Genomic DNA, 21,532 nt, shown 5'->3' with positions numbered 1-21,532 from the left:
CAAATGACTTGGCTTCAATATAACTGATGTGTCAACAAGAGTATCTTGGTGGCATGGAGGAATGCATTGTACTTACATGCAGAACACTTACACAGATGCACTCATCCAGTCTCTCTAAGCATCTGCATTTGACTTTAAGCACCACAAACCAATATGTGGGCAACATGCAATTTGTTTTATTATGAAACAAGATCAATAACAGCTGATAAGAGAAGAAAACTGAAGTTAGAAATAATTAGTATACACAAGAAAAGCAAATATAAAAATATTCAGAAAGGCGAAAAATTCATAAATCTGTGGTCAGAGAGAAAATTCTCACAGCCAACATACTCATTCAAAAATAAAAAAGTTGAAGTTTCAGTTTCAAAATGGTAATCCAAATCAGAGGGACAAAATAAACTGACAGGATTAAGAGGGGCTGTGGCTGTGGCAGAGGCTGTTCAGAAGAGACTTTCCAGACACAAGAGAACTTATAGGAAATTGCAACTAAGGTTACATAAAATATCACTCACTTAAATGAAACTAAGTACCATTAAATGGGCTACGTATGTAAGGTGTTACTGAAGGCCTGAGAAAAACAACATACACAATTGATAAAACAAATGAAAATGTGTATCAAGACAGCAAAACAAATTTAATTGTTTTTAATTAAGACGGTAAAAGAGAGGTTGAGTGGGCGGTATAGGAAATAAGGGGAGACAACAAAAGTGCTATTAAGACACAAGGTTGCCAAGTGGACTAAAAGGTGATGGAAGGGCAAGGGAGATGATGGTGAGCAATTATATTCATATTATTACTATTATTTAGTAGAATTATTAGCACCAGTAGTAGTAGATAATGGAGATTAATAAGGAGGAGGAAGTTCAGTGGGCATATATAATTAGAGCAGGATGGATGAATTAATGTAAACTGTCAATAAATGGCTTTAAGGTTAAACAGCGAGTTGCAAGAAACGTCATGTATGTACAGATATTAAGCACAAATGTTGAGTGCAAGTATCAGAACACAAGGATAACCTAATAATAATTCACATTATTGATGATAATGGTATTGCTCTAAGGCACTGACTGAATGTCTCACAAACTTACGAATGTCTCATATTGGAGTATTAAGGAGTGTTAAGGCAGAAGGGAATAATTCTCATTTTCATGACTACTTACTGGTTATAGCAGCATACTTGGTTATTAAAGGCAGGAACATGTGGATAAGCATGGACTAGATACAGAACCCTTTACAAGCATGTATCATGAGAAACTTTTTAACATGAGGAAAGGCAATTTTCATGCATGGTATTTGTAAATGGGATTAAGGCATCACATATATCTCAAAGTTGTGATGTATTTCTGAGGAAGGCTCTGAAGCCAGTGTACATCCAAAATAGTACTATTTGTGTTTCATTGGATTTGCAAGTCCTCAAAGACACACAGAGATGTTGAAAGCTTAATGAACTTAGGTTTGGGGTCTTTAGGGTCTTCTCATTAATCTTCATGGACTGTGAATGAAAGTCACTCATTAAAATAGCCTCCCTTATTGTTTCAAATAGTAGACCCAGCGATAAGAGGTTGTTTTCACCTAACAAGTATGACATTTTTTATGTTACTTACCCATCCTTCGCAATTTTTCATTCTTCTCTGGCCTACGTGCTGTCTGCCCATTGTTGGGAGATGAACGTGGCCTCACCACTTCCAAGTCTGATTTTCCTCTCTGTAATCCTCCCTCGACATACTTTTTCCACTGGTTGTTGGAAACTTGTCTGCAATACAAATAAGAAATTTAAACAGAGCACAGACAGGATGGATAATTTAAAAAATGGACAAATGAATGAAATTGAAGACTTACCTGAAGGCACTATAATCAGTTTGCTGACTGCTGTCAGACTTTTTTGCATTAGAATGAGTACCAACGACCCTGTAGACTACTTGAGGCACCTCACCAGGATTAAATGATGCAGACACTGTTTTTTTGTTGTTGGAGCCAACAAGCTTACTACTCTGCGCAGTCTTCTGATGCTGCTGCTGAAAATTGTATTTCATCTTGTGATATGACGATGTATAAAAGAAACAACAACAATTCAAGTCATGACACAATAACACTCTTCCTTTTACAACAACCTGTCACAAATGGAAAGAAAGTAATGTGTGCACCACCTATTTGTGGGACATGTTAACATCATGCAAATAGACAATATATACAAACAGTGTCTTGCATAAGGCAGAATTTCTCTCCAATTTTTCTTTGCAAACACAGGAATTAAGAAGAGCTACAACATCCAAAAGATAGAACAAATAGATATTGAAAAATTGTATGTAGATTGTATACAGAATAGGCAGTAAAGATAACCCACTCCCACGCACTGGGAACACTGAGCAGAAGGTAGGTATGTAAACAAGAACTGGAACATGGTACCTCAGTTTCTCTCTCTCTCTCTCTCTCTCTCTCTCTCTCTGTCTGTCTGTCTCTCTCTCTCTCTCTCTCTCACACACACACACACACACACACACACACACACACTTATTTTTCCCAGTGTTGAATGTTGAGACCTGATTGGGTCACAAAAAATTTAAAAGAGGAATAAACAACTTCCCTGTTGGGACACCATACTGGGTCCATGTACGTCTTCTGTGCTCTGGATAAGAATGCAAGCTTGAAAACTGAAATACCATCTTCCAGTACTTGTCTGTATTCCAATCTACCATTCCACAAGTCCACAATACAGCAAATTATTATATTTACTCATTTCTAGGATGTCATTAACACACTATTTGCCATTAACAGACTACTTTGACCACTCCTCAGACTTTACTAGTAACAGTAATCTACCAAGAATCCACTGGAAAAAAATTAATATCAATAGCTCAGGTGGGAAGTCAGACAATGCACAGAAGGGAAGATTGAAAGGTTGGCGGAATATGTATAAGAGCTATACATAGGAAACATACTTGAAGACAATAATAGCGACAGAGAAGAGGAAGTGGACAAAGGTAAGATGGGAAAGATGATACTGAGAAAAGAACTTAACAGAGCACTGAAAAGCCTAAATTGACACAAGGAACATGGAGTAGACAGCATCCCCTCAGAATTGGGTAGAACATACTGCCATAATACTACTGCTCCAGGTGTGCAAGATACATGAGACAGTCAAAATACCTCCAGAATTCAATGAGAATGTAATAATTACATTTCCAAAGAAGGCAGGTGATGATAGGTGATAATATTACTGAAGCATCAATTTAATTATTCATGGTTGCAATGTACAGGCGAATTATTTCAAGAAGACTGGAAAGACTGGTAGAAGCCAACCTTACGGAACATAAATTTGGGTTCCAGAGAAACGTCAGGCCTATAAAAGAAATAACTGACCCTTCATCTTCATCCATACTCTGCAAACCACTGTGAAGTGCATGGCAGAGTGTACTTTGCAGTATTCCTGCTATTGGGGCTTCTTCCTATTTCACTCACATATGGATGTGGGAAGAAAGACTGTTTAAATGCCTCTATGGGAGCTGCAATGTAAGTAAGTTTGTCCTCATGATCCCTAGAGAGTGATCCACAAGGGGTTGTAGCGTGCCAGTCGCGGTGGCCGAGCGGTTCTAAGCGCTTCAGTCTGGAACCGCGCGACTGCTACGGTCACAGGATCGAATCCTGCCTAGGGCATGGATGTGTGTGATGTTCTTAGGTTAGTTAGGTTTAAGTAGTTCTAAGTTCTAGGGGACTGATGACCTCAGATGTTAAGTCCCATAGTGCTCAGAGCCATTTGAACCATTTATATACATCTGCAGAGCTTTAAGTGGTTATCTTTTCCTGTAATTTTTTTCGTAGTATATTCGCTAAATTTCATGCATGTTTCTCTGTTTAAGGGGTTTACTCACATGTTTCTGTAAGTGTAAATTCATTTAGTCTGTAGTGCAGTAGTTGCTCACTCAGCAGCCAGCTAATTAGCTCATTAATGCATCAGCGTCCATTGGTGAGACATCAGGAGGGTAGCAAGTTGCATATCTAGGACTGTCTGCTCTTATAGTTAACTTCTTCAGTTAGTCTTCCTAGGAAGGCTAGGATGTGTGCTTGCTGCTTGCAGATGCAGGAGGAGCTGGCTGTAGTTCGCAGACAGCTGAATGTGCTTTCAGCTATGATCAGTCACCTTCAGGCTGCTGCCTCAGCGTGTAGTGGTGGCGGAGAATCTGGTGTGTCACATGGGACAACTCAAATGTTACTTGTTTTGCCCATGGGTTCTGCTTCCGAGGCACTTTCTAGTGCACCCAAAGCGGTCTGGAGAGTTATGTGCCTAGTACGTGGATAAAGGATGGAAAAGACCCACCATGGTTTAATAACAAAGTTTGGCGGATGCTGAGGAAGCAGTGGCTGTTGCACTCTTGGTTCAAAAGGGAATTTGCAAATGATGACAAGCAACAGTTAGTAGATTCATGCATCTGTGAAAAGACCTATGCATGAAGCATACAACAACTACCTCAGTCACACCTTAGTAAAAGATCTGCTGAGAACCTGAGAAAATTCTGGTCACATGTAAAATCACTAATCGGGTCTAAGGCTTCCATTCAGTCCCTTGTTGACCATTTTGCTGTGACAGTTGAAGATAGTAAAACAAAAGCTGAAGTTTTAAATTTCACATTCACAAAATAGTTCAAACAGGAGAATCATACAAACATACTGTCATTTGACCATCAGACAGACTCCAGTATGGACCACACAGTAATAAGCATACCTGGTGTAGAGAAACAACTGAAAGTTTTGAAAGCAAATAAATCACCATGTTTGGATGGAACCCCAGTTCAATTTTACAAAGAGTACTCTATGGCTTTGGCCCCTTACCTAGGTTGCATTTATCATGAATCTCTCGCCCAGAACAAAGTCCCAAGTGTCTGTAAAAAAGCACAGGTGACTCCAATACATAAGAAAGGTAGAAGGGCGGACCTGAAAAATTACAGACCAATATCCCCAACTTATTTTTGCTGGAGAATACTTGAACATATTCTCAGTTTGAATATAATAAACTTTCTTTAGACTGAGAAGCTTAAGTCCATGAATCAGCATGGTTCTAGAAAACATCACTAACGCGAAATTCAGCTTGCCCTTTTCTCTCATGATATACTGAGAATTGTGGATGAAGGGCACCAGGCAGATTCCATATTGCTAGACTTCCAGAAAGCATTTGACATGGTGCCCCACAGCTGGCTGGTAACAAAGGTAAGAGCATATGGAATACGTTCACAGATATGTGAGTGGCTTGAAGACTTTTTCAATAATAGAACCCAGTATGTCGTCTTCAATGGCCAGAGTTAATCAAAGACAAGGGTATCAGCAGGAGGGAAGTGTGATAGGACTGCTGCTGTTCTCTATATACATAAATAATTTGTCTGACAGGGTGGGCAGCAATCTGCAGTTGTTTGCTGATGATGCTGTGGAGTACAGTACGGTGTCTAAGTTGAGTGACTGCAGGAAAATAGAAGATGATTCAGACAAAATTTCCAGTTGGTGTGATGAATGACAGCTAGCCCTAAATGCGGAAAAATGTAAGTTAATGTGAATGAGTAGGAAGATCAAACATTTAATGTTCAGATACAGTATTACTAGTGCCCTGTTTGTCACAGTCAAGTTGTTTAAATATCTGGGCATAACATTGCAAAGCGATACGAGGTGGAATGAGCATGCGGGAACTGTGAGAGGAAAGGCGAATGGTCAACTTCGGTTTATTGGTAGAATTTTATGAAAGAGTGGTTCATCTGTAAAGGAGACCACATATAGGACACTGGTGCAACCTATTCTTGAGTACTGATTGAGTTTTTGGAATCTGTACCAGGTCAGATTGAAGGAAGACATCAAAGCAGTTCAGAGGCGGTCTGCTAGATTTGTTACCGATAGGCTCAAACAACGTGTAATTATTACGGAGATGCTTTGGGGACTCAAGTGGGAATGCCTGAAGGGAAGGCAACACTTTTTCTGAGAAATACTATTGAGAAATTTAGGGAACCAGCATTTGAAGCTGACTGCCAAACGATTCTACTTCCTCCAACATAAATTGTGCGTAAGGACCATGAAGATAAGAGACAAGAAATTAGGACTCATACATAGGCATACAGACAGTCGTTTTTCCCTTGCTCTATTTGCAAATGGAACAGAAACGGAAATGACAGGTAGTGGTACAGGGAACCTTCTGCCATGCACCATATGGTGGCTCGAAGAGTATCCATGTCTATGTAGATGTAGAAGAAAGCTAGTTCTTGAAATTTTGTAAGCAGGCTTTCTTGAAATAGTTTATATCTATCTTCAAGTGTCTGCCAGTCCAGTTTCTTCGGCATGTCTGTGACACATACCCATGGGTCAAACAAACCTGTGACCATTTGTGCTCCCCTTCTCTGTATACATTCAAAATCCCCAGTTACTCATAATTGGTATGGGTACCACACACTTTAGCAATATTTTAGGATGGTTTGCACATGTGATTTGTACGCAATTTCCTTTGTAGACTGATAGTGTTTCCCCAGTATTTTATGAAGAAACCGAAGTTTGTTATCTGCTTTACCTATGACAGAGCCTGCGAGATTGTTCCATTTCATATCCCTACAAAATTTTACATCCATGTATTTGTATAAGTTAACTGATTCCGACTGTGACTAATTGATACTGCTGTCATAGGATACCACACTTTTTTGTTTTATAGGCAATCTTTGCACCATTTTGAAATCTTATCAGTATATGACTGAATATTTGTGCAGCTTTTTTCTGACAGTAATTCGTTATAGATAACACCATCATATGCAAAAAGTCTACGGTTGCTATTAATATTGTCTGCAAGGTCAATAACATGCAACATGAATAGCAAATGTCCCAACACACTGCCCTGAGGCATACCTAAAATTATTTTACATCTGCCAATGACTCCATCTGAGATAACATGCTGCATCCTCCCTACCAAAAAATCCTCAGTCCAGTCACAAATTTTGCTTGACACTCAATATGATCATACTTTCAATAATACGCACAGATGTGGTACTCAGTCAAAAGTTTTTCAGAAATCAATAAATACTGCTTCTAACTGACTGCCTTGATCCGAAACTTTCAGGATGTCATGTGAGAAAAGCATGAGTTCAGCTTTACATAGCTGATATTTTTGAAATCCATACTGATTGGCATGGAAGAGGTCATTATGTCCGATATACCTCATTATGTTTGAGTAGCCTGAACAGACATCCTTGTTTCGATGAGACAGTTACAGTTTTCACATAAATGTCCTTGCGTCCCGAGAAAATCATTTGGGACACACATCTGTCCCGGTTTTCAATCGAGAAACAAAATGTGTGCCTTAATAGTTTTCACATATTAAAATATTTGTGAAAAACAAACTTCCTACAAGTACAACACAATAGAAATATATTTTCACAATATATACCACATTTTTTTAAACTTATCTTATGACAAACAGAAGAGTAAGAGATGTGTTGAAAAGAAAAGCAAGTATTAATTAGCCCTGACAGCCATCCTTAACTTGCCGACCTTCCACTTTATGGTCCTTGAGACATGTAAAAACAAAACCAAAGAAGGTATAAAAAAGTATCACTTAAACTACTTCTCATAATGGGACTGCAGCCGTATGGAAGTTAATTTTGTGAAGAATGTGAGCAATGCAGCGTGTGTTAGCAGTGCTTATTGAATATTATTTGGCATGTATAGATGCTTGCCCTAAGAGTCAAACGATAGGGCGGTGCATTGTTGGCAGATTTAACTCACTCAGTGTCAAAGTTTCAAGTCTACTGGTTTTTGGAACAACTGACAAAAATTCTGACTTAGAAATGAAAGTCAACAGATGATCACCTGTGCGGACATAGTTAGTACCTATTACTGTTAGTAGATAGTGAAAGTGAATATTAAACTAAGAAAGTGTGGTATCCGGTCAAAATGCCCAAACAGAAGAGTTCATTTCTTAAAGAAAGTAACATAAATGATAAAGTTGTTTCATTTTTTAAGAGAAATGCCCTAAGTGCCGGATTTAAAACTGGCTGCTGAAGAAGGTACATTTGCGTATCATGCCATCTATCACAATCATAGCGTTTGATCAATTGACTGTACTTCTTTCATCATTAAGCATTTCGGCAGGCCTATGTATTGTTGTGCTAGAACTAAAAGTAAAGCAGTTGTTGTTAATGTGTTTGTGTCCTAAGTTATTACAGCACTAGCTAATGAATTACAAGGGGACAAAATACATTTCTATAATGACTGATCCATCAAACCAAAAAGCAAAGAAAACTATTCCATTCGTGATTCAATATACATTCCTGGTTTTGGCATGAAAGTAAAAATTTTGAATATTAGCAATGTTCCAAACGAAACAGCTGACACATAAATTCAATTTATTGAGAAAATTTTGACAAAACATGGTTTAATGGATGTAGTAATTGCATTTTCTGCAGAGAACGCAAACACCAATTTTGGGCGAGCCAACCGTAATGGAACGTAGAATGTTTACCAGAAACTTCAAGAAAAATTAAACAAATTGGTGCTCACATTTTTCATAATAGTGTTCAATCAGCAGCAGAGGATCTGTAAATTTTGAAAACAATCACCTCAACATCAATTGGCAAATATTTTGAAACATATAGTGTTAAAATCCATGCCTTAAAAGAATTCTGTTAGTTTACCAAACACAAAAAAAAGGTGGCTGCTTTTTTCTTCCTGCCTTGCAGAGGGTCCTGGATATTTTTGTCCCTTGACAATCATCCTTAAATTTTGCAAAATTTCGTCTCTAATAGCTTGTCGACATTATGGTTGAAATTATTAGAAGATCAGTTAGAAGTAATTGAGAGACAATATATCTACTCACTGATATTTCTAATTTAATCTTCCAAAGAAATGTTGAAAAATCTTGTGGGAGAAGGAATAATTACAGAAAAAGGGTTCTTCAAATCATTCGATTTTTATGACTGTGTTAATTACACAAAGTGGACCTTGGGCCCGTATTCAGACATTCATTGTCTATCTTGGATTCATTGCAACAATCTACTTCACTCGACTCATGTTCAGGATTGTCTTAGGTTTTTGTCTCACTATGGTATTCTTCTGTCAGCTTTCAATGAGAAGTCATTATTTTATGAAATTGAACATGTTAAGAACACAATGAAACAGCATATAAAAGATTGGGTCCCTAAGAAAGTGCCTCTTGAAAAAAGATGGAATGCAAGATTTAAAAAATGTGAAATTTGTAAAGTATCTGTGGAAAATGTAGAGAAAATTGTTAATTTTGCATTATATCTCCCAGGGTCAAATGCTGCAGTCGAAAGGGTTTTCAGTTTGCTTAACATGTACTGGCATGATGGAAAAGGTCATGCTAGTTTTGACAAAATGACAGCAGTTGTTATTGTGAAAACTTATTTCAATCTATCTTGCATGGAATTTTGTGGTTATCTTCTCTTTAACAAGGACCTGCAAGAATCAATTCATTCTTCTCATAAATCTAGCAAAGATAAATCTTAAAATGAAATGTGTAATTTGTATCTGATTATTAATCAGCTTATTACATAATTTTTAGTATTAACGGATTGTAGCTATTTAAAATACACTGCCAGAAAAAACTTGGTACACACTTTTGTAGGTTTCCAATTCACTCAAGATTTATTGTTGCAACAGTTCATATGGAGTACCTGAAACGATGACATTTACAGACTAATAGCACAAGCGTTTATGAGGTACCACATATCGACCCACCCTGAAATACCCATGTTAGTATGTGGCGTAGCCTGCACGGGTGACAATGCAGGCACAGACTCTGGCACCCAGTCATTCGTACAGATGGTGAAAACTGTCCTGGGATATGTTATTCCATGCCTGCTCACACTGTTGCTGCAGTTCTGTTAGAGTTGTTTGTTGAAGCATCATATGCCACAAGTGCTCAATTGGAGACAAGTTTGAAGGTCTTGCTGAATCACCTTTCTGTTGCAAGAACAGGTCCAACCACATCCTGTATGTACCATGCCCCTGTTAGTATCCCATCCACAAACACCAAAGGTGAACAGAAGTTGTCGCATACAGGGTGCGGCACTTAAATCCGGACAAATTTCAATTTGAATTTCCTGCAACATTGTAGTTTCGCCAGAGGTCACGATTGGTGTTCTCGAAAGCCATAGGCATCTATTGAACAATCAGAACCTCAAAATGGCCAAGATGTTACAGACAAGTGCTGAGTATAACTGAAGAGCCACGATTATTGAAAGTCTTCGCACTGGGCGTTCACCCACTGGAATAATTCCATTCTTCAGGTACCCAAGATCAACTGTTTATGGTATTGTGGCGAAGTATAACACTTCAGTGAAGCCTGGGGTTCATATCTTGTGTGTTGTGTCCAGTGGGGGTGATATCAAGCCGCCACGTTTCTTTGAAAAGGGAGAAACTGTCACAAAAGAAGTTTATCTGCAAGGTCTGATGAATAATGTGTGGAACTGTGGATGGTAACTGTGGCCTCGGGGAGACAATATGTCTTTTAACAGGACTGGTGCTCATATGAGCCATTTAGTCCAAAAGTGGCTCTCAGATAACGTCGAAACATTCTGGTCAAAGGAGTTCTGGCCCCGAATTGCCCAGATTTGAACGTTCTTGACTGCTGTGTTTGGAGCATAGTCGAAAGAGTTACCAATAAGATGAGGCACCCTAATCTCACATCTCTACGCACCCCTATTAAAGCAGTATTCGCGAACATGGACAGCGCTGTTTTAAAGAGTGTTTGCAGTCATTGCAGCAGGAAGGGGTTACATCAAGTAATGTTACTCCTGAAAGATACCACTACTTGTACGTAAAAGGCTTTTCATTTGTATTTTGTTTTAATAAATTTGCTTTAAGAAAAAAAAGTTTAATTTGTCCAGATTTAAGTGCCGCACCTTGTACTGCAACCCACGCTGTAAGACCTGGCGTGTGGACAGTGCATCTTGGATGAATGCACTCTACAAGACAGTGCTCACCAGGTCTATGTTGTACGTGCAAATGGTCATCACTTGCATGCAGGCACAGTTAATGAAGACCACAGTGTGCCCTTCCATATCCCAAGTGATCCTCTGATGGCAGTGGTCGAGCCGTGCATGTCAACACTGCCGTGTGAGTGGAAGACCAGCTAGAGGTGCGCTTGCCCACAGTCCCACTGCTAATAACTGTTTCGCAACAGTTCTTGTTGACTTGTCTAGGCTCACAAGCCCTCTTATCTGCGCTGTGGTAGCTGTACAATCTGCCATTACTGATCCTACAATACAACAATTCTGGCGGGCACCTGCTCTGCATGGACACCCAGAACATTGTCTATGGATGTGAGAATGCTCGCATGACAACTGATACCAGCATTTTTGCACAACTGACTCACCACGACCAACTTGTGTGGCAATTTTCCAAAATGACCATCCACCACTAGGAAGCTCAGTTAGCTGTAGGAAGCACAGTGCCTCTCTGTGGCATGGTTGCCTGTTTGCTTCACATGTTTGCACCACACTGAGCCTTCTGGCTGTGAGCGTTCCCTTATTACAAAGTAGACACAGCACAGGTGGCACTCTGGTAGCTATGCCACTACATTATCTGTTGGCAGAAGATGTTGACACCATTATCACTACATCTACTATCCTCCAGGTGGCAATGCCATCATTGGATCAAAATCGACATCGTCTTTCCAGGTGTACTAATTTTTTTCTTGGCAGTGTAGTAAATGACTAAACATTGCAGAAAATATATCCACGCTATTATCATAAAAAGGATATATCAGTCTTTTTTTATTTCTGAAGAAAAGAATTTTATATACGTCTATTGTACTTACACTTTCCTTTCCAATCCACAAAATGAAGATACATTCTTGCTACGGGTTTTTCAGTTGGTGCATCATCAGAGGCCTTTTATTGATATCAAAATATCACAATAACTGACCAGAAATGTAAGCTAAAGTGTAGTAATGAAGGTAAGTATGAAGTATAAGTACAAGTGTCCCAATTTTTGCTCTTTGAAATATGGCCAGCCTATGTTTGAGCTCAAAATATGTTCTAAGGTTTTACAACAAATGGATTACTTTTGCTACACTTCTTGTACAAGGACGTTACTCATGCTTTCTTATAACTACTGGCCTTGGTTTTTTGTGAGGGGATCTACATTATATTATAGTTAAACAGAGGTCTAATCAGCCACAAATTCAGTATAGGATCTGATGGTGATCAGGCCCTGGGGCTTTGTTCAATTTGACTGAATTAGTTGCTTCTCAACAAGGCTGACACTAATATCGGTATCAAACAATGAAACTCCAGGTTGGAATATCAAAAATATTAGGAAAAAGACAGATTGCTACTCACTGTAAAGATGACCTGTTCAGTTGTAGATGGGCAAGACGAAAAGACTGTTACACATTATAGCTTTCGGCCGGCCAAAGCCTTCTTTTAAAAAAAAAAACGCACGCACGCACACACACACACACACACACACACACACACACACACACAAAAGCAAGCACACCTCATGCACACATGACCGCTACCACCAGTAGCTCTGACCGGAATGCCAATGCATTTTTCAGTTGCTGCATCATCAGAGGCCTATATTAGGAAAAGGATAGATGGCTACTCACCCTAAAGAAAACCCGTTCAGTTGTAGACAGGCACAACAAAAAGACTGTTACACATTACAGCTTTCGGTCAAGGTTTTCTTCAGCAAAGAAGCCAATGAATTCCGGTCGGAGCTGCCAGTGACAGCGCCATGCGTGCATGAGGTATTCTTGCTTAAGTGAATGTGTGTGTGTGTGTGTGTGTGTGTGTGTGTGTGTGTGTGTGTGTGTGGTAAGAAGCACTCTATTCCTTTCCTAATTTGTTAATATCTATAGCACTAACTGTGGTGTCACTGCCAGACACCACACTTGCTAGATGGTAGCCTTTAAATCGGCTGCGGTCCGTTAGTATACGTCGGACCCGCGTGTCGCCACTATCAGTGATTGCAGACCGAGCGCCGCCACACGGCAGGTCTAGAGAGACTTCCTAGCACTCGCCCCAGTTGTACAACCGACTTTGCTAGCGATGATTCACTGACAAATTACGCTCTCATTTGCAGAGACGATAGTTTACCATAGCCTTCAGCTACGTCATTTGCTACGACCTAGCAAGGCGTCATATTCAGTTACTATTGATATTGTGAATCATGTACCGTCAAGAGTGGCGTTCATCATTAATGGATTAAAGTTAAGTATTCCAACAGCTACATCCGTTTTTCTAAATTCTAATTTCCTTGTCCTGTTCCAGAGCTCACGCCAGCCTGCGTGAGCTAAAACGCGTGCCTTTTGGCCTCCTCTAGTAACATAGTGTTGGCTCTCCTGCCAACCACAACACTAACCTTTATAGTTGTGTGAGAATTAAATTGGGGCAATAGCCCTGGATTTTCATTTGTAAAGGAAAATTTCAAAAACCAAGTTCAGTGTCTCTGCTTTTGCTTTGCTACCCTCAATTTCAGTTCCTGCCTTGTCCATGACTGTCTGCACATTAACATTGGCACCACTAACAGCCTATATATACAAGGTGTCCCATTTATCTTGACCAACCTAAATAACTGTTTGTCCAGATGCAAATTACAAAATGTTTCAAGCAAATGTTCTTTAGCCTCAGGGGGACATCAATCAGCGTGATTGCCTTCATTGTAGATTTGTTTTTTACAAAGATATGAACAGCAGTATGACTTTTTTAAATGGAACCCTGTATTTTTTATTCAGTAATTAATTTCCTATCCTAAAGACCTATTCAAAAATTCAGTGTAACATTCACTGAAACACAACATTATTAATTACATAACACAACATTGACTTTGAGCCCAGGATCACAAACTCGTCCACTTGCTCGAGTTGTCGGAAAACAAATGAAAATCAAGTAAAAACACACACAAAATTGACTTCGGCTCTCCTGTACCATTGCCCAGGAGTGGAACATTGAAACGTGCTCAAAGTGGTGGCACTGGACATTGATACACTGGTGCACTCGTTGAATGAAATAATTATTTACTGCTTCCAGTGTTGCCTGCTGAAGAAAATTACATGCAAGCATGATAAGTTCCTGCATGTCCTCTGGAGTTGTTGGAGTATCGCGACAGACAATGTCTTTAATGCATCCCCAAAGAAAAAAGTTCAGAGGATTTAAATCAGGAGACCTAGCAGGCCAAGTAACTGTTCCTCCTCGATCAATCCATCTGGCAAGATACCTTCGGTTCAGAACACGACGTGCACGCAAGGCATTATGTGCTGGACATCCATCGTGTTGATGCCACATAAGCATTCTGGTTCTTAGCGGCACTTCATCCAGAGAGGAGGAAGAATTTGTCTGAGGAAGTTGGCATATGCTGTGCCATTTAGACTTCCATTGACAAAATATGGGCCAATAATTGAAGTACCAAGCATCCCACACCAGACGTTAACTCTCCGTTGACGCTGATGTTCCACCTGTCCAAGCCATCGTAGGTTGTCACTGGACCAATAATGCATGTTCCTTGTATTTATCTGTTCTTTGTTTGAGAAGGAACATTCATCGGTAAATAGAACATTGGAGAAGAATCTGAGAGGATTTGCTGCTGTGCCCACTGACAGAACTGTACACGATTCTGGAAATCATTCCCATGCAATTCTTGATGTAGGTGTACATGGTAAGGATGGATCTGGTGACGTATAAGAATACGATATACACTGGTTTTAGGAATAGCAATCTTGTGTTCAAGCTGTCGTGTGCTCACATGTGGATTCATAGCAACGGAAGCGAGAAGAGTAACTTCGACAGTTTCGTCTGTGCGAGTGCTATGATGATTGCGTTGTCATGGGCTGAAATATCCCATTTCTTGAAGCGCCGCAACAAGACGAGAAAACTTCCATCATGAAGGTAGGTTCTTGTCAGGATATCGCTCTCTGTACAGTTCAGCTGCCTGCGTGGCATTTCACTTACCTTCAACAGCAACAACATCAACAACAACAACAATAAAAGAAACATTATGTCGATGCAGTTTGTAACAAGGACTGCCTTTACTGTATGCCTACTCTACACAACAGCATTTAAAAGGACTAAACTACTGTCCTAAATGTACCCCTACATAAGAAAACAGTATTGCAATTACTGTTCTGTTAACTTACATTCCCCTTTGTTGGTGTACATACTACTCACGCAACTCTTCAACTGATGATGGTTGATGGAATGACAGGTGTGCATTCTACTTATGTTTACATTTTTCCTCTGTCAACATCAGCTCGTGGATGTGTTCCATTACCCTGAGTACCTGCACTAAGTGCTGGGAGCGTCAACATCAATGTTGTGTTATGTAATTAATAACGTTGTGTTTCAGTGAATGGTACACTGTGATACATTTTTTAATAGTCTTTAAGAGAGGAAATGAGTTACTGAATAAAATACAGGGTACCATTTAAAAAAGTAATACTGCTGTTCATATCTTTGTAAAAAAAAACAAAGCTACAATGAAGGCAATCGTGCTGACTGATGTCCCCCTGACGGCTAAAGAACATTTGCTTGAAACGTTTTGTAATTTGCATCTGAACAAACAGTTATTTCGGTTGGTCAAGATAAATGGGACACCCTGTGTGTGTGTGTGTGTGTGTGTGTGTGTGTGTGTATAATCAGAATTTCTTTGGGCTTTGTGAGAGATCCTGGGATTATATTCTTCTACAGTAGTTGGTGAAGGCTTCAGGCATTGTCCTCTTGACAGTCAAACCCGAAGACTGGAAAGTTGCACAGGTCACACCAATGTTCAAGAATCCACTAAATTACAGGCCCATATCATTAACATCAATATGCAGCAGGATTTTGGAACATATATTGTGTTCAAACATTACAAATTACCTCAAGGGGAACTGTCTATTGACACACAGTCAACACGGATTTAGAACACATCGTTCTTGTGAAACACAACTAGCTCTTTACACACACAAAGTGTTGAATCCTACTGACAAGGGATTTCAAACTGATTATGCATTTCTAGATTTGCAAAAGGCTTTTGACACTGTACCACACAAGCAGCTTGTAGTGAAATTGGGTGCTTATGGAATATTGTCTCAGTTATGTGATTGGATTTGTAATTTCCTGTCAGAGAGGTCACAGTACATAGTAATTGATGGACTTCTGGCTTTCCCAAAGTTAATGTTATAGGCTCTCTGCTATTCCTTATCTATATAAACAATTTAAGAGACAATCTGAGCAGCCATCTTAGGTTGTTTGCAGATGTTGTTGGTTGGTTGTTTTTGCGGAAGGAGACCAGACAGCGTGGACATCGGTCTCATCGGATTAGGGAAGGATGGGGAAGGAAGTCGGCCGTGCCCTTTCAGAGGAACCATCCCGGCATTTGCCTGGAGTGATTTAGGGAAATCACGGAAAACCTAAATCAGGATGGCCGGACGCGGGATTGAACCGTCGTCCTCCCGAATGCGAGTCCAGTGTCTAACCACTGCGCCACCTCGCTCGGTGTTTGCAGATGATGCTGTCATTTATCATCTAGTAAACTCATCAGAAGGTCAAAACAAATTACAAAACAATTTATGAAAGATATCTGAATGGTACAAAAATTGTTAATTGGTCCCAAATAATGAAAAGTGTGAGGTCATCCACATGAGTGCTAAAAAGAATCTGTTAAACTTCTGTTGCATGATAAATCAGTCTACTCTAAAGACCGTAAATTCAACTAAATACCTAGGACTTACAATTACGAACAATTTAAATTGGAAATAAATTGGAAAGAACACTTAGCAAATGTTGCGAGGAAGGCAAACCAAATACTGTGTTTTATTGGCAGAGCACTTAGAAAATGTAACAGGTCTCCAAAAGAGACTACCTGTATTACGTTCGTCTGCCCTCTTTTGGAGCACTGTTGTATGGTCTGGGGTCCTCGCCAAATTCACAGAGTACATCAAGAAAGTTCAAAGAAGAGCAGTATATTTTGTATTATTACAAAATAGGGGACAGAGTGCCACAAACATAATGCAGCAGGATTTGGGATAGATACCATTAAAACAAAGGCATTTTCCATTGCGGGGAAATCTTCTCACAAAATTTAATCACCAACTTTCTTCTCCAATTGCAAAAATATGTTGTTGATGCTGACCTACATAGGGAGAAATGATCATCATAATAAAATAAGGGAAATCAGAGCTCACAAGGAAAGATATAGGTGTTCGTTTTTACCGCGCACTATTCGAGAGTGGAATAATAATAATAGAGAATTGTTGTGAAAGTGGTTTGATCAACCCTCTGCCAGGCACTTAAGTGTGATTTGCAGAGTACCGATGTAGATGTAGAAATGCATTTCATTCAGCAGTTCCATATCTCCAGCCCTAAGCTTTGTTTTATGCCTATTATGCAGTAGTCTCTGTTTCTCTAGATCAGGGCTTAACAACTGGCCGGTTTTGAGCGCGAGTACTCGCGTCTGCTCAGGCACGTGCTCGCGAGCAGGTGCAAGGTTGCGGAGGGGGGATGGAGGGGAAATGCGCACGCATGTTTGAATGTGATCTCGCGTTCTTAGCAGATTTAACTAGCCATCTGAATGCTTTGAACATTTTACTACAAGGTAAAGATCTGGTAATTACTCATTTCATAGATCGAATACGAGCTTTTAAAATGAAATTGACACTTTGGGTGAGTCAGCTGGAAACAGGAAACCTAGCTCATTTTCCTAAATTATCATCCATGCAAGATGTTCACAAAGACTGTGAACGTTATTCACATAGTTTAGTTGATCAGCGCTTTCAAGATCTGACTGACAGCACTAGACAGTGATTTTGATCTGTTCTCTCCATATTCAGCGAATATTGAAGAGATTCGTCCTGAGCTGCAGCAAGAAATTATTGACCTGCAGTGTGACAGAGAATACAGAGACAAATTTCAGAACAAGAAAAACATTTTGGAATTCTACAGACACTTCCCTCAGGGTAGATTTCCTCGTTTTCACAAACTGGCGGCTACAATAATATCAATGTTCAGTTCCACGTATGTTTGTGAACAACTGTTCTCTGCAATGAAATGTAACAAGACGCGTCTGAGAAACGCATTGTCTGATTGAAATTTAAACTGCACGCTGCGCCTAAAATGCACAAGAACAATTACTCCGAACATAGACGCAATTGTAAAGGGCAAAAAGTACAAGATAATCGAGAATCCCACACTTCAGTGACACCTTTTATTGTGTAACAGTTCACAAATTAATGCGAATGTAGAGGCATACACTAAGCTAATAAAATTATGTGGCATGTGTACATTCTCCTTTATTTGTTTCATTTGACGCAGTAATAATTCGTGAGTGGTATCCCTGCAGGTGGCCGCGGATTTACAGTGACTGGCGGCAGCTGTTGTGTGCCCCACGTGACTCTCCCCACTGTCCGTTCTGGTCCGGTAGTGGGGGTAGCGTGCTCGCGTTGCTCCGTGCTCGCGCCTTGCTGCTCACAGCTTGCTCCGCGAGCACGCATGTTGTGAAGCCCTGCTCTAGATGTTTCTAGTGACTGTATACCATGAAGGGTTCCTCCCATTATGAACTGTTCCACTAGGTACAAATCTATCAGTGAACGGTCAAGCATTATTCAAAACCTGAGCCAGAGTTCTACATGCTCCTCTCCTAAACTAAAAGTTTCTAGTTACTTATTAGATACAATACTACTTCCTCCTTTTCTAGCTTGCTGAAAATATAAATTTGTTCTAGTCGCCCTTTGTACGTTGGCAATCATTGTTCCTACAACTGCCTCATGGTCACTGATACTAGTTTCTACGTGGACATGCTTCAAGAGGTCAAGACTGTTCATAGCTATTACATACAATATACTTCCATCATGAGTGAGCTTCCAAACAATCTGTTACAGGTAGTTATCACAGAATGCATTATGCAATGTTTCACAGGACGTCTTGTCATGTCCATCATTTACAAAACTGTAATTATCTCAATTGATTGTAGGATTATTAAAGTCTCCTCCTATGATGGCAGCATGATTGGGGAACTTACTAGTGAACTTATAGGTAAACCTACATTGAAAACAATTACAGATAAAGAGAAACCTATTAACAATGTTAACTGGAATACACTATTCAAATATCTTAAGTTAGTAAGGACAAAATACAAGGAGCAAAAGTTTGTTCGAATGGGTCATTACTCATTCCTGGATAGTTCAGCTAGTGGAGCATTGTCCTGAGAAAGGAAGAGATTCCGTATTCCAATCTCAGTCAGTGGGAAACACAAAGTACCTTGAACGCCGCACATAGTACACTAGCATATCGAAGATATGTGTCGTAGCAACTGGTAGCAAATGAATATTTATATATATAATCAAAGATGGGAGCACTGCCATGGTTCCCCCATCTGAGATGTCAGTGTCTGTTTGCACACCTACTCTGGTCTTCATAGTAATAGATATATTATCAATAGCTTAATACACTGTAAGGCGTGTACACCTTCTCCTCCTAAAATAATGCGGCATACCTAGTCTGTGGAACTGATAGGATGTTTCAAATCGGTGTACACTCTGCTGCAGAGTGAAAATTCATTCTAGAGGCTGTCTACAAACTGTGGGGAAACCAGGCTGCAGTTGTAAGTGTTCAAGGATGTGAAAGGAAATCAGTATTTGAAAAGAGGATGAGACAGGGTTGTAGCCCTTAGCAGAACCAGAGAGAAATTTAGAAAGGGAATTAAGGTTCAGATAGAAAAAATAAAAACTGTAAGGTTTATTGGTGACATAATTCTGTCAGAAACAGCAAAGGACTTGGAAAATCAGCTGAACAGAATGGATAGCAAGTTGAAAAGTGGTTATAACATGGATATTAACAAATGGACTGCAGTCAAATTAAATCTTATGACGCTGAGGGAATCAGATTAGGGAGTAAGATGATAAAAGTAGTGGACAAGTTTTGCTATATGTGCAGGAAAATAAATGGAAATGGCAAAAGGGCAGAGGATACAAAATGCAAACTGATAATAGCAAGGAAAGGATTTCTAAAAAATGAGTTATCGTTTAATACTGAATTTTAAATACAATTGTTAGTACATCTTATTTGAAGTTATTTGTCTGGAGTGTAGTCTTGTACTAAAGTTAAACATTGATGATAAACAGTTCAGACAAGAAGAGAATAAAAGCTTCTGAAATGAATGGTGAAGATTGGCTGGAGATACTGAATGACTAAAGAGGAGGTCCAGAATCAAAGTGGGAGAAAAGAAATTTGTAGCAAAACTAGAATACAAGAAGAGACTTGTTGATAAGACATGTCCTGAGGCATTACAGGATATTTGTTAATAGAGGGATTGTGTGTGTGTGTGTGTGTGTGTGTGTGTGTGTGTGTGTGTGTGTGTGTGTGAGAGAGAGAGAGAGAGAGAGAGAGAGAGAGAGAGAGAGAGAGAGAGAGAGAGAGAGAGAGAGGGGGGGGGGGGGGGGGGGGGGGAGACAGGATCCAGGTAACCAGCAACCAGTACATGTTCTGTCCAGCAACACATTCACATGTTAAATAGAAATGAGCACAAAATGAATGCATAAAACAGTCAGTAATAATGCAGCTACTGTCATATGCATAAAAACAAGATATTTTTGTTATAAAACGAAAAATCTTTTAAAAATAATTTATCAATTTGTACTTTCACTCAATACTAATATAAACTGAGCAAGAATTTTAGAGGACATTATGAGAAACTTTAGTTTGTTGTTATTTGAGTCTGCCAGAGATGGACTTAAGACACTGTGAGAGAGGACAGTTTGACTAAAAGAACTATCTGGTAACTGGCAGCATGGAGGGGAATCACAACTTGACAGCACACAGCTTGTTAATACTGCCTCATTTTGGCCATCACCTCCACCACGGCCACCATCTATGCATAAACAGGGCTTCACCACCTCCCTCCACAGGGAAGAGGAATGCAGTCTACAGCTGGTGCCTGATGACCCAGAACACACAACACTGTCCTGTGGGTTGCTACACTGCCAGACATCTGCAGCTGATGCAGCTCCACAGCACTCTGACAACCACTGCAGTAATGAGGGCACTATGATCACCAGATATAGACAGCACTATCTAACATCATGTAGCCACCCTGATGCAGCCACTTCCTCGTATCCATATGCAAGGTGGCCTTTATAAGACTGCTGCCTGCAGCTCTCTGGCAGTCTGAATCCGAGTCTAAAACCAACCACGAATCCAAGCAATATATGACAAGTCTCTGACAGTGCACACCAGGACTAGGTCTGTGCTAGTGTAAAAACTGATTGTGTCTGCGGTTGGTTCAAACTTTACCTATGGCAGTGTAACATAGTGACAGACTGTGTGCTTTCTCTTGCATCTTCCGGGAACTGTATTCATAGAATGACAATTCTTCTCACAGATCAGGATACACTCTTATATTCCTTTCTTCTAGAAATAAACTTCTATTGTTCCACGCTACCTGGGCACCTTCTTGTTTTCTGCGTGCACCACCTCACAGTGAACTACTTTACGAATATTAATATAAAGATAACAAAGTAGTAAACAAATGCTTTCTAGTTAAGACCTGTGGTTGGATAAGAGCTTCACTGCTAAAC

At 39.8% G+C, this 21,532-nt stretch overlaps 1 protein-coding gene across 1 annotated transcript in view; it reads right to left on the bottom strand.

Annotated features, from left to right (window-relative positions):
- The window catches only part of LOC124554821 (protein sickie), a 1,236,186-nt gene that overhangs the window by 140,585 nt on the left and 1,074,069 nt on the right, over nucleotides 1–21,532 (bottom strand). Inside the window, exons 15-16 of the mRNA XM_047128484.1 lie at nucleotides 1,840–2,015; nucleotides 1,605–1,753 (exon numbers count right to left, since the gene is read on the bottom strand). Of these exons, the coding sequence (XP_046984440.1) occupies nucleotides 1,605–1,753; nucleotides 1,840–2,015 (325 nt within the window). The remainder of the gene's footprint in view (nucleotides 1–1,604; nucleotides 1,754–1,839; nucleotides 2,016–21,532) is intronic.

The sequence above is a fragment of the Schistocerca americana genome, chromosome X, assembly GCF_021461395.2.
Source record: "Schistocerca americana isolate TAMUIC-IGC-003095 chromosome X, iqSchAmer2.1, whole genome shotgun sequence".
NCBI classification, from domain to species: Eukaryota; Metazoa; Arthropoda; class Insecta; order Orthoptera; family Acrididae; genus Schistocerca; species Schistocerca americana.
The sequence above is the reverse complement of the archived record's forward strand: the minus strand, read 5'-3'. Positions and strand labels throughout refer to the sequence as shown.